The sequence below is a fragment of the Patella vulgata genome, chromosome 3 (assembly GCF_932274485.2).
Source record: "Patella vulgata chromosome 3, xgPatVulg1.2, whole genome shotgun sequence".
Lineage (NCBI taxonomy): Eukaryota > Metazoa > Mollusca > Gastropoda > Patellidae > Patella > Patella vulgata.
In genome coordinates, this window is record NC_065881.2 from 58,529,084 (window position 1) to 58,541,822 (window position 12,739).

Genomic DNA, 12,739 nt, shown 5'->3' on the forward strand with positions numbered 1-12,739 from the left:
TAAAAGTGTCAAGTTAATTTGCTTTATGAAGTAAACTTTCCATCTGTCTAAATCAAAATAGTACCAAGTTTGATATTTTATTTCAAACAAATGAAACTAAATTTAGTATGCAAGCTGACTTCCACTAAATGTAATCGCATCAATTTTGTCCCATCAATAATAAAAATAAGAATTCAGATAAATCTATTTTGGCCTAAATCAATGTGGTTCAAAAATAAAAACATTGAGAGGGACTTGACAGGACCCCAACTTCACCCACCAGCAGCCAAAACATTGCTGCTAGCAGTAAAATCCTTGTCAATTAATCCTAAAGGGCTAGTTTAAAAGAAAACAGACATTATGAAGTTTGTTTCAAATGACAGACGGATGTGACAACAATACGCATCGCAATATTCTTCTGAGCTACTTTGTTCATTTATACTAAAAAAATCAAAAGCAACATGGTTCTCTCATGTGACATAATAGCGTGAGCCCATCATAAGTTGTAATAAACTTACCGTCTGCTGTCTCATATATGTGACTGTTTTCTTCACAAAATAACGGACATCTGAAAATATACATGTTGATGAGAACCAAAAAATAATACACATAATGCATTAACGGCCACATTATTTGGCAACAGCTTAATGTGCACAACTAGTAGTATTGACTTTTACTGGTGGTAGGTTGACAATAAATAGTCTATACGAGTAATTATAATTCACTAACTCTTTATTTTTCTATTATAAATGAATAACAGTTTGTAGCCTTAGTTACAAAACCACAAGCTAATTATAATAATCTTTAATGTTAACTAAATATAGTTTAAGCAATGTTTGCATTATCACCCCATTAACCAATCAACACATGGCTAATTTCTTAACTAATTAATTATAACTAGACCTGCAAGCAGCACTGAACCGGCTTTCAGGAATCAGACAGGAAGTGTGTCATACATTAATTAGCCCATTAATTGAGCTACCAAACGATACTTTAGTTGTTTTGATTCAGTGACACCCGGCTGAGAAATCGCGATTTTTGCAAAATAAAAGGTGAAACAAATTGAAATTGTACCCAAATACCACATAGAATGGAAAAACGACTTTGGTTGATGCAGTATGAAATGCACAGCGTATACTTTCTTTTGGACATGAGTATATATTGACGCTAGACCACCTTAGGACTCCAAGTAACAGAAGTTTATGAAATGAATTAAGAGTAGTTTGCGAAATAAAAACGTCTGAATAGGCTCCAAAAAGGAAAATAAAAGATTTTCAGCGTCCCATAATGTATTGCCTAACCAGCAAATTTTTACGTCTAAAAAGGCTCCAAAATCGGAAAATACTAGATTTTCGGCGTACCACAATTTATTTTCTAACCATCGAAATCGTCGCATTGAGATGCCATATAATAGTCCATTAATGGGGCTATCCAAAGACACTTTACTTCTTTTGGTCCGGTAAAATCTGACCGAGAAATCCAGCTTTTCGCAAGAGCGACAATTTTTTAACCTTTAACCTTTGGAGATTATTGTCGGAATAGTTTTAATAACCAGTTTGGGCAATTAAATAGCGGCAGGGCTCTGTAATGATATATTACATTATCTGATCAGATAAAATGACCATGAGAAATCCTATGTTCAAAGGTGCCAAAAATGCAAAAATGTCAAAATATCGAAAATTAAATTTCAATAACTCAATACATATTATACATCGTTAGAATCATAATTAGATCAGCTATCCGAATCTGTAATCTTTTTGTAAAAATTTGTTTAAATAATAAAGTAATAGAGCATTTTGCAAAATTTCACGATTTTTCGACTTTTTTCGTTTTTCAGTCCCTTTTTTATCGTATTCCAGACGAAAGTCTGAAAGCCTAACTAGCTTTTTTATTCCTTGTGGACATTTTGTACTGTTGAGAGAGATTATTGTCTGCTGGGCTCAGAAAGAGAAAGAGAGAGAGAGAGAGAAATTGGGTTTCATGTCCACTCGACACAAACTAGGTCATTTCGGGACTAACATATGGTTCAAATTTATTTCAATAATTTTGCTTGCACATCGAGGTCTTTAGCAGTGGGGACACTGAGAAAACCCACGAGGTTGGACAGACCTTGTCATGTACAAGAGGGGAATAATAGATCTTCTGATCCAATGCAAACACTTATAAGTTAACCATTCAGACACCTAATGGTTTTGTTTTTTGTAGCCTACTTTCAGTCATTCTTCTTTATCTGATTTAGTCAAGTGACATGACCGACAACCTGACCCAGTCACTTGTCAGGATATTATCATAACACATAACCTCTACACTCCCTGAGTCCCTGTTATTGCACATTGTCTTAACAAGTAGGTTCTTTTTCACAAGGTACTTGCTGATACAAGTAGGTTTCATTACACAAATATGAAGAAACAGTTAGAAAATTTTAGCTCAAAATATTTAGCAATTTGAATGCGATTGTTAGCTTTGCTTAACCCTTTCACTGCGTATACCCGGTATTACCGTGTACTCAGTAAAGCCCTCGCTAAAATTAGTACCGTAACTGCAAGTGCCATCTATTGTATTTTCTATACACTAGAACATATTTCCACGTGTTTCAAAGCAGCAAACCGTAAAATGGCGGAGTGCATTGTGACAACGTAGACGATGCACTCTCGACGAAGTCGTGAATGACGTCTTGCTGACCAACATGTGGACAATTTCGAGGCGGGTGATACACATAATTCGTTTCCAGTTACTTGATAATGATAGTAGTCAGGACAGTGATTGGTATTATGAAGTGTGTGATTTGTTGCGCGACGTTCCGCCCATGGCTAGCTATGTCTCCCGTGCATGATGAACAAGCCCAATGTGAACACGATAGCCCTGTGTCTGCAGTAGATTCTGACAATAATTCTGATGTTGATAATAATGCTGGCCTGCTGGATCGTAAAATACGTAGGTAATTCCTGATTCCCGAACGTGTAGATCTATTGACTGACTATATTGATAATGATATGGGACTTGGGGATGAAAGTGAAAGTGAAAGTAAAAACAAGGTATTGCAATCCGCACGTGGTCATGGCAGCGGGAGACGTGATGCGCGTGTTCGCGGCGGCATTGCTCATGGCTGCTATTGATATTTTTGTTCATTTTATATATCTTTATCAAAATCCAGTAAAAAAAACAATATCTTTTAAGTATTTCATGGAGAAAAATTCGTTTTCGTGTTAGCTTTAGTGTGAAATGAGAAATCCAAAATGTCCGCCATGACGTCACGTGACTACATTATTATGCAAATTTCCAAAATTCTATTTTTTCCTCTTAGCCCAACCTCATGCCCATCCCAACAGACAAAAAGATTTTTCATAAAAGCTTCCATAAGTACTGCTTGGCATTCAGTTCCAACCTCCCTTTTTTCCTCAAAAAAGGGTCTAGCACAGGCAGTGGATTTACGTCTAGCATTGAAAGGGTTAATGCATTGCATAATTCATTGAAGGTATTTCATAATTCAATTTTGTGGGGCATGATCAACTCAACAATCAATTACCACAATATATATTAGCAAAGCGAATATGAAATGAAATGGGGTTTAATGTTCTACTGTTTTGCTCCCACTGGGCTAATGAAGTCGGTATTAATTAACAAAGCATGCAGACATGGCTATCCCAATACTTGAGAATAATGTGGAATCTACACACTTAATGCCAACTACATACATGAAAACTAAAAGTTTGTATTCTGAGAAAAAGTACCACAGAAATTCAAATAGCTGTTCACATTAAGATAAAGATTTCCAAGTCTTCCACACATAATTAACCCTGTTTGATTCACTTAAATATCAGGAATGGTAATCCTGGTTTTCTCATGTAAAAGTGAAACAGAAGGTGAAATTATAATTGATAAACAGCTGGTTTTGCATCAAGTTAAATATGTTTTTTCCCTCCCAAAAGTCGACTACACTCAGAAATCAATAGTACATGGAAAAGATTGACCCTCTTTAAACATTGACTGATCTGGTAACAAGCATGTGTTCACTAGTTCAATCAACTTTACTCAACATCATTCACAATTACAATCATTGAAAAATAAAATGTTTGAACATTCTCTTTGTCGTGGTACCATCAAAATGAAGAGTTCGAATGATGCCTGAATTCTGTGATTGAATTTGCTATTATTCTCATTCAATTAAAGGTCAAGTAGTGAAACCAGTAAAGTGGAAGCCCACACATACTATTTGATGTACGGCACACACGACTTGTAATATGACAGCATTTCTCTTGACTTACTTATAACATTACAATGTTAAAGAAGTATTGGGGCTTGACACTGGTTGGTAAAAAAAATAATTTTCAATTCGGCAAGATCTGACTAACCAGTTACATTATACACAATGAAATCAGATTGTATGACAAATCAAATAAATCTGCTAAGCAATTATTGCAATTTACACATTTTAAGGAGTCGTCATGGTTTGTAGGCGGGTCAAACGACAGTTAAATTATGTCGTACGTAGAACAAATTGCAACAAAAGGTTTTTTGTTTTCTATTGACTCATTATAATGTCCTAAGTAAGGAAAAGAAAGTTTACCAAAATAAGTCCAAATAAGGACAGGGGCCGATGCCTAATCCAAGATGGTGTCTGTCGATCAAAAATTGCAAATATCTCTAAAACTATTGGATTTAGATGCCATAAATGTATTGCGGACAGATAGGAAGTCGGTACCAGCGAGTTCAAAATTGGCGACGTTATATCTCTACGACGTCATGACGTTACTGTGACGTCACAACGGCATATCAGACGTCGCATTTCTTCCAAAATTAGTCCATTTATGCATGTTAGCACTAGAAACGAATTCTGATTCAGAGAAGAGGATTTGCCCATTATGGGCACAAGAACAATGTGTTACAATAATGTAGAAGGAAGCTAAAAGTATATAAATATGGCTGCATTGTCGAAAGGTGATACTATTACAGTAGCCGATGCAGTGATGGGATTTCAAAATTTTACTTGTCGGACATTTTACCGAAAATAAAGGGGCATAACTCTTATCGTTATTTAAGCAGACGAATTCGTACCACAATTAAAAGTCACATGTCAAAATATTCAAATCCCGTACGTAATAATAATAGGTGAACCTCGCTATTTTTCATATTTAATTCCCGTACAGTATTCAATTCATACCACAATTAAAAAACACATGTCAACAAAATATTCAAATCCTGTACGTAATAAAAATTGGTGACCTCGCTATTTTTCACACTTAATTCCCGTACGGCATTCAAATTTATGTCAGTAAATGTCCTACAAAATTAAGCATTTTCGTGATATGTTAATATGTATCACCCCATTTCATTTCATTTCTTTTTATTGACATCGGCTGCCGATGTCAATAAAAAGAAATGAAATGAAATGGGATGATACATACGTCCTACTGTTCTGCTCCAACTGGGCTCCATCAGTATGCTATGAGGGGAATTTTGCCCTGCAGTGGCGCAAAAACACTCTTATATCGAATTCCAACTGCAAAGGGTTCTTTTACTGGAGAAGTGCATTAAAGGTTGAATGGGCGGGGCTGACTAATTTTCATATTTGGGCCACTCAGAAGTAGGTTAATCCCAAAAATCATCATAAGGATTCATATTTTGACACAGGTGCACTTGAGATGTGTTAGAAAAAAACAAAAAACAATTTTGGCTGTAATGCGAAAAGCGCCCCCTGGTAGTTTTCCTAAAAGCTACACTTAAAAAGTTACGTTTTGGGGGTCCCGTACATGTGGATAGACAGGAAGTCAATACCACAGAGTTCAAAAAGATGAAAACTGGTCTACCCGATTTTTTACGTTTTAGCTGAAAGTCTGTTGGGATGTATGGCTAATGAGCATGGCTAATGGTACTACTCCGGTAGTCAAACACCAGGTTAAGCCGTGCAATGGAAATAAAGCAGGGCCCGTAAGAGGGGTGGGGGGGGAACTGGGACACTTGTCCAGGGGCCCGGAGTCTAGAGGGTCCCAGAGGTATGCCGCGTAATGGTAATGTTTTAAAAAAACATTTGTTAGTGTATAAAGTAATTAAAAAATACACTATTACTTGATCGTAAAGCAGAAGAAAACAGGTAACTTTGCTGAATGTGGGTATCTAGTTCCATTGGTAAGATTAGAATCGGATTCTGTCAGTTCATCTTTTTTAGAAAAATTGGTAAATTTAAAACTATAAGTCACCTGCCCAGGCCTTAGTGTCGTGGAGCCCTGACACGTTCTCGTTCCGTTTGATGTTATCGTCAACGTCAGGGTATCTAATCCAGCATCTGACTATGGTTCTGTAGGAAAGTTTGAGTAGGGAGAATTTTTTTGAAGAAATGTTTAGTGGGTACCGAAGTAAGTATTTTGAACTTGGGTGGACACTCACCACGTGGTAGGTTATTCCACAATGACGTCATCAAATATAGCCACCGATATTATATCAATTTTATCCTACCCGCTCTAGTTTTCCGTCAATTTCTATGAAATAAAGGCCAGAATGAAGCTGTTTATTTGAACTGATTTGAAGAACATGTTTTTAGTAAATTTTTTTATTAATTTTCAATAAAACACATACCAAATTTTTAAGCGAAAACGTGGAAAAAGTTTAAAAAAATATAAGAAAATTTGCACATTTACAATGCTGCAGCAATAAGAATACTTTAATAACACCCAAAAATGAAGTTCTGTCTTTTTATATATAAAGAACTATCTGTGCATACTAATTAATGATGTCAAGCATAGATACCGCAAGATGTGATGTTACAATACATAGTTACCACAAGATGTAGCAGGATGTAGTATCTTCTGACTGTGAAGAAATACACCGAGCGGAATCTCTCACACGAATTCAAAATGAAATTAGCAAACATATACCTAGCGTGAATAAAACCTATATATTTATATGTATCACAATAATAATTGTTACCTTTATAATAGAAGCATCTTAAGACATGTTATTACATACTAAAATATTGCAAACTGGGCCCGCAGTAAAGGGTACGTTCACTTTGCATCAAACAGTATTCAAACCAGCTTTGATGGCAAAATGTTTTTTATTTCTCAGAATCAAGGGATGAATAAACTACAAGATTGCAAAATTTCATAAGCCGCCTATGTTGTATTGTATTCAAGACCAATTTCACACAAAATATTATTTTATATCCATGTGGACCTTCCATCTATCTGCATAATAAGTTTATGAAAAATATGCTTTTAAACAACATTTTGATATTATCTACCACCTGTAGCACTTTCCCCTCGAACTAACAATAAGTTGTTTATTGGAATTTTCTATTAAACGAAAGGTGCTTGTCGCTGTAAACTAGTCGATCAATATACCAAGTGTTAATTTATATAATAATTTAAAGCATACACTATTTAACACCATATCTTTCTGCATGAAATGACAATAAAATGATTTTTGAATAAAATGGAAACATACTTTTCCTTCGTTATTGTAGCTGTAAAATAATATACAAATTATTATTTTATATAGCGTATTTCTACTGATGATTAAAGTAATCAGGTACTGCAGAAATTTGCAACACGTTAAAACATCCCATCTTTCCCCTCCCTTTTTAGGGATGGGTTGGACAAGAGTATAGTAGTTTCAGGGCTCTCAAAACCAGTTTAGGTTCTTTCGTAATTTGGTGTCCCCGTTTAATCATGAATTTATGTCATTTTTGATGAATTGCTAAGGTTGCCGCAAGTTAGATGTGCAGAAGCTAGAAACACCAAGATATACTCTATAAAGCACAATTTACATTAAAATCGAAACTGAAAGCGAAACTTTTACTTTCGTCTTCGTTTTATTAGGCGCTAAAAATCTGGAAGTTTTTCGATATTTTTTGCAATTGCGGACCTTTTACCAACCAATGTGCTTTAGCAAAGTGACTACCAGGCTAGAGACTATGTGTCTTTCAAAACGTTTCGTCGAGTTGCTTGTCCCAGGACCTGGATGTCGCTGTCGCGGGCCATGAAATAAAGTCCAACTAATGTGTTTTGATGGATTATATATCTTTAATATGTGCCAATTCAGAATCTGGATGATGCCAATACAAATTAGTATTCCAATATAACGACTTTAATCAAAATATGGCAACATTATTTTGACGGGAAATTTCGATGTTAGCAATGTTGTGGCATAATACGTCAAATAGTAGGTTTTCGGGGTAAGCAAATTAACATCTGAACCCCAAAATGTGCCATGACCGAACACAGCACCAATATGTTCAGTAGACCATGGAAGAAAATATTACATTTAGCAGTTCAGATATTAATTCGGCGACCTCAAAAACCTCCAGTTTAACGTATTACACCATCACATTACTACAATTAACATTGAAATGTCCCTCTGTCTTCATTATACTAGTTGGGGTAGAACTGTAGGATGTTAAACCCCATCTCATTTCGAAGTGTCCCGCCATTCCTGACCGCCAATGCGAATATAGTGGTCATATTGCATGGAAAATATTTTATGTTAATACCTGAATTAGGAGACCACGAAAAACTATACAGGGGACTTTATGATTTTCTCTCTAAAATGGGTCCCATTTTGAATTTGGCTTCCTAGCGGAATTTGTCGTAACTTTTGTGGGCGGGGGGATGCCCAAGCTCTTTGGATTCAGCGAGTCGTATTCTTATAAAAACCAACCTTCAAACCGACGTCTGAGATAAATAACCAGAAAATGTATGGGGACTAATATTAGAACTTCTTCAAAATGTGGCCTAACATAACTAGTATAAAGACGATATAATCAATTTTAAGGATGAAGCTGAATGAGAGCGACGATGTAGTGGCCAAATAGATAAAAAAAAAGCGACATTAAGGAGCCCAGCGACTCAACGTTTGACACCCATTTTGTGCTTGTACTGTGGAAGTGCATTGAATGTTGCATGGATAGGGTAGACCGATTTTCACCTTTTTGGACTCTCTGGTATTCTGTTCCTATCTGTCCACATGTGATCTGGACCAGTGATGGGATTTTACCCGTATATTCCGGACTTGTCCGAATCTTTTTTCGAAACGCCCAAAATTGTCCGACCGGGAATATGCCCAATCGGACATCAAGACATGGTGAATAATATTCAAATTCCAAAATTAATATAGTGTACTGAGTGTATAACTACCATGCAACCCGATTATCGTTGATAATAGGCTGGATTGATTAGGTAATTAAGTGATCGACTATTTATCGTGTTATGTCGTCTACACACCTACCTTGATTAACTACTATTCTGCCTTGATTGGCTGACTTAATCCTTTGTCGGACAATTCATCAAATCAATCCTGAACAGATGTCATTGCTTCTCCTTTGTCGGACGATATATTAATCCAATAAGAGTGATTATAAACTTAATCTGATTAACCCGTGATTTGTCCATTGTCTCACGTTTTAATCTCCTTTGTGTCGGACAATAACACGTAGAAATTAGTCATATATATATGTCACATATCCTGATAGTATATAACACCTCAAATCAACATACATTGTATGCGATAACTTGTCTGTGATATATTTTCGGTGGAAGCCGAAGTTAAATAAAGATATTTCACACACACATATGGCGCTATAGTTCAGTAATTAAAATGAAAGTACAAATCTCGCGAGACACGTGAAATTAAGAGGTGTATACGTGCCGAATCAAATACGACTGATATCCAGGAAAAGATTCTATTTTGATGGCATATTGTCAGATTTATGATCATATTTTGAATGGGGTTTATGTCTTTAAATAAATAAATAAACACGCTAAGAAATGTTGACGAATATTTCGATTGGAATGACGTAAGTAGTCAATTGTTTTAGACGATAGCCAATGCTACAGTCGAATGCAATTATTTAGCAGTTGGTGTCACACGCTCGTTGTATTAGAGCGTCGTTAACTACAGTTTACGGCCAAATAAATTTTGGGATGTCATTTTTTTACCTTCCGTATATAAATCGAAACGTAGTATCAGACGAATGTCGGACTTTGCTGAAAAATGTACCGACGTATGACCCGAAAAATACGGTAATTTTGGGGGAGTTTGAAACAGATCGGCAGCAGTTGGCACGCTGCCATTCTATATTATTGATGTCATGTAATTTTGTAGGAATATTATTGACATAAATTTGAATACCGTACGGGTTTTAAACATGAAATATAACGAGGTGCACCTATTTTTTTTTACATATGAATTTGAATATATTTTGTTGACACATGATTCTTTATTGTGTTTTGAAAACGTCTGCTTAAATTACGATAAGAGTTATGCCCCTTTATTTTCGGGAAAAAATGTCCGACAATAATTTTTTTGAAATCCCATCACTGATCTGGACCGACAAAACGCCACTATAAAGTAATGCTTTTGTGGACACCACCAGGGGGTGCTGTTCATATTACCGGAAAAGTTGGTTTTGTAACACATCTCGGGTACATCTACGAAACTGGTGTCAAAATATAAATTTTTCTGATGATTTTTGGGGCAAATGTCAAAATTGATCAGCCTCACCCATTCACCTTTTCGTGCACTACTCCAATAAAAGACCTCTTGGCGGATGAAATTTGATATATGAGTAGGTTGTTGCGCCATTGCAGAGCAAATTTTTCCTCATAGCACACTAAGGGAGCCAAATCGGAGCAGAACAATAGGATGTATAACCTCAGTTTATTTCATTTCTGCAACAATTGAAATGAATCCGTCTTCCTGCAGCTACTCTGATAGTATCGCCTATCGGCAATGCAGCAGTAGTTATGCTTTTAGCCCACCCCCCCTCTCCGTAATTGTAACACATTGTTCTTCATTATCAACCCAACATAATGGGCATGCACCCTTTCCTGCATCAGCATTCGTTTCTGCTGTTAAGATGGTGTAAATGGACTAATTTTGGAAGAAATGCGACGTCTGATATGCCGTTGTGACATCGCAGCGACGTCATGACGTCATAGAAACATAACGTCACAATTTTTGGACTCGCTGATACTGACTTCCTATCTGTCCACAATACATTTATGGTGTCTAAATCCAATAGTTTTAGAGATATTTGCAATTTTTGATCGACAGCCGCCATCTTGGATTTGGCCACGCCCTTCGTCCTTATTTGGACTCCGATTTTGGTAAACTTTCTTTTCCTTACTTAGAACATCATAATAAGAAAATAGAAATCAAAAAACCTTTTCTTGCAATTTGTTCTACGTCAAACGTTAGTTTGACCAGCCTATTGTAACAAATTTAAAGGGACTATCCCGATTTTAACTGCGTCTCAAAAATAAAAGTCTGAGTACATATGAAATTTAAACGCCAAAATATAGAGGAATGGTGAATTTACCCCGTCTCAAAATTTTAGCTCAAAATACTGAGTTGTTTGGACGTGAACATCAAAACTGCTTATCCGGGCATGTAACCCTTTTAAGATTTCGGGTCAATTTTTTCGATGGGTGACCTGATAATCGATTCCCGTTCCTTTTGAGGTTTATACAGTGAATGACCCATGTGCTATACTTGATAACGAAAGGTAAATTTCACCGACACATTATTTTTATAAAATAAAAGTCTGGTTTTATCTAGACACCGCATAATACAGCTTGGGACACCGGTCTCCATTTCCAGATGAAGACTGACAGGTTTAAGTTGTTTGAAAACGTATCACGTATATTGAGTTAGTTGCTTGGCCCTAATGTAGAGGATTTTAGGGATTTTAATACAAAATTAAGCAGTTTTATTCTCCAAAATATTATCGGGATTGGCCCTTTAAGTAAAGCGTATGAAAAATACTTTACTCTAAGTTGACCAGTGCTTAGGTTTTTTTATTTAGGTAAATCAAAATAGAAGGAGAGAGGTGAAACCAGAGAAAACCGTATGAGGTTGGGCAGATGACACTACATGCCACTTAACTCAATGACAGACCTTATGATCTAAAGTGCATGTGATAGACCACGCAAACTCCCCACCCCACCTCTCTTACTCTACAGGCAACCTATAGCAAGCTAGGTTAGAGAAATCAAGCACATTATTTATTTTAAATTAATTACAACTTTTTTCCTTGGTGAGAGTGATAATACCTCTTTCACAAGTATTCATTGACAATCAGTTTTCTTTATTTTAGGGTTATGTATTCTTTCAATTCGCATTTAAAAGCTAGAATTTGGTGCAGCAGTCTTTGATAGAATTGAGATCTTCTAAAATAGTCCTCTGATAGACAGTCGTCGTGAGGTATCTCAATTTCATAGAACATTCTTCTTTTGATCGCAAACTCATCAGAATTCTATGGAGAATTAGAAAAGACATTAAAAGCGAAATTCTATTCCAACCAACCATTCCTTGCGCATGTGGACAGTGCCAATATAGAAACTACAGAATTCAACAATTCTTTCAAGTCAGATAACACTACTACAAAAAAGTTTGGTTAGCTGAGAGCTAAATACTGAAGCATTTAACTTTACATTACCATTGGAAATAAAACTGTTTATATTACATCACAACCTAACTGAAAGAATATGCTAGTGATACCCACTGAAAAAAACCGCGTCAAAGCCGAAATTTGTGTTTTGTGTAAATTGTATGAGTGTCTGCCGTGTGCAGACCTGCAGCAACCTGCATATAATCTAAATAAGTGCCAACACCTAGCACATTGTGTGTTATAGATCTACCATCCGTCTAACATTTAGATATTTACGTAGCTGGGCCCTATCAAATACCGTGTATTTATTCACATGACTGACTAGATCTAACATGGAAACAGGGACTGTAAGTAACTAGTAACAGTTGTTGTCCTACA

At 36.1% G+C, this 12,739-nt stretch overlaps 1 protein-coding gene across 5 annotated transcripts in view; it reads right to left on the bottom strand.

The window, feature by feature from the left end:
• Positions 1-12,739, bottom strand: part of LOC126816564 (uncharacterized) — a 124,044-nt gene that overhangs the window by 5,901 nt on the left and 105,404 nt on the right. For all 5 annotated transcript variants that reach the window (XM_050543234.2, XM_050543233.2, XM_050543235.2 and 2 more), the window contains one exon: positions 498-547. In XM_050543234.2, coding sequence (XP_050399191.1) covers positions 498-547 — 50 coding nt within the window. The remainder of the gene's footprint in view (positions 1-497; positions 548-12,739) is intronic.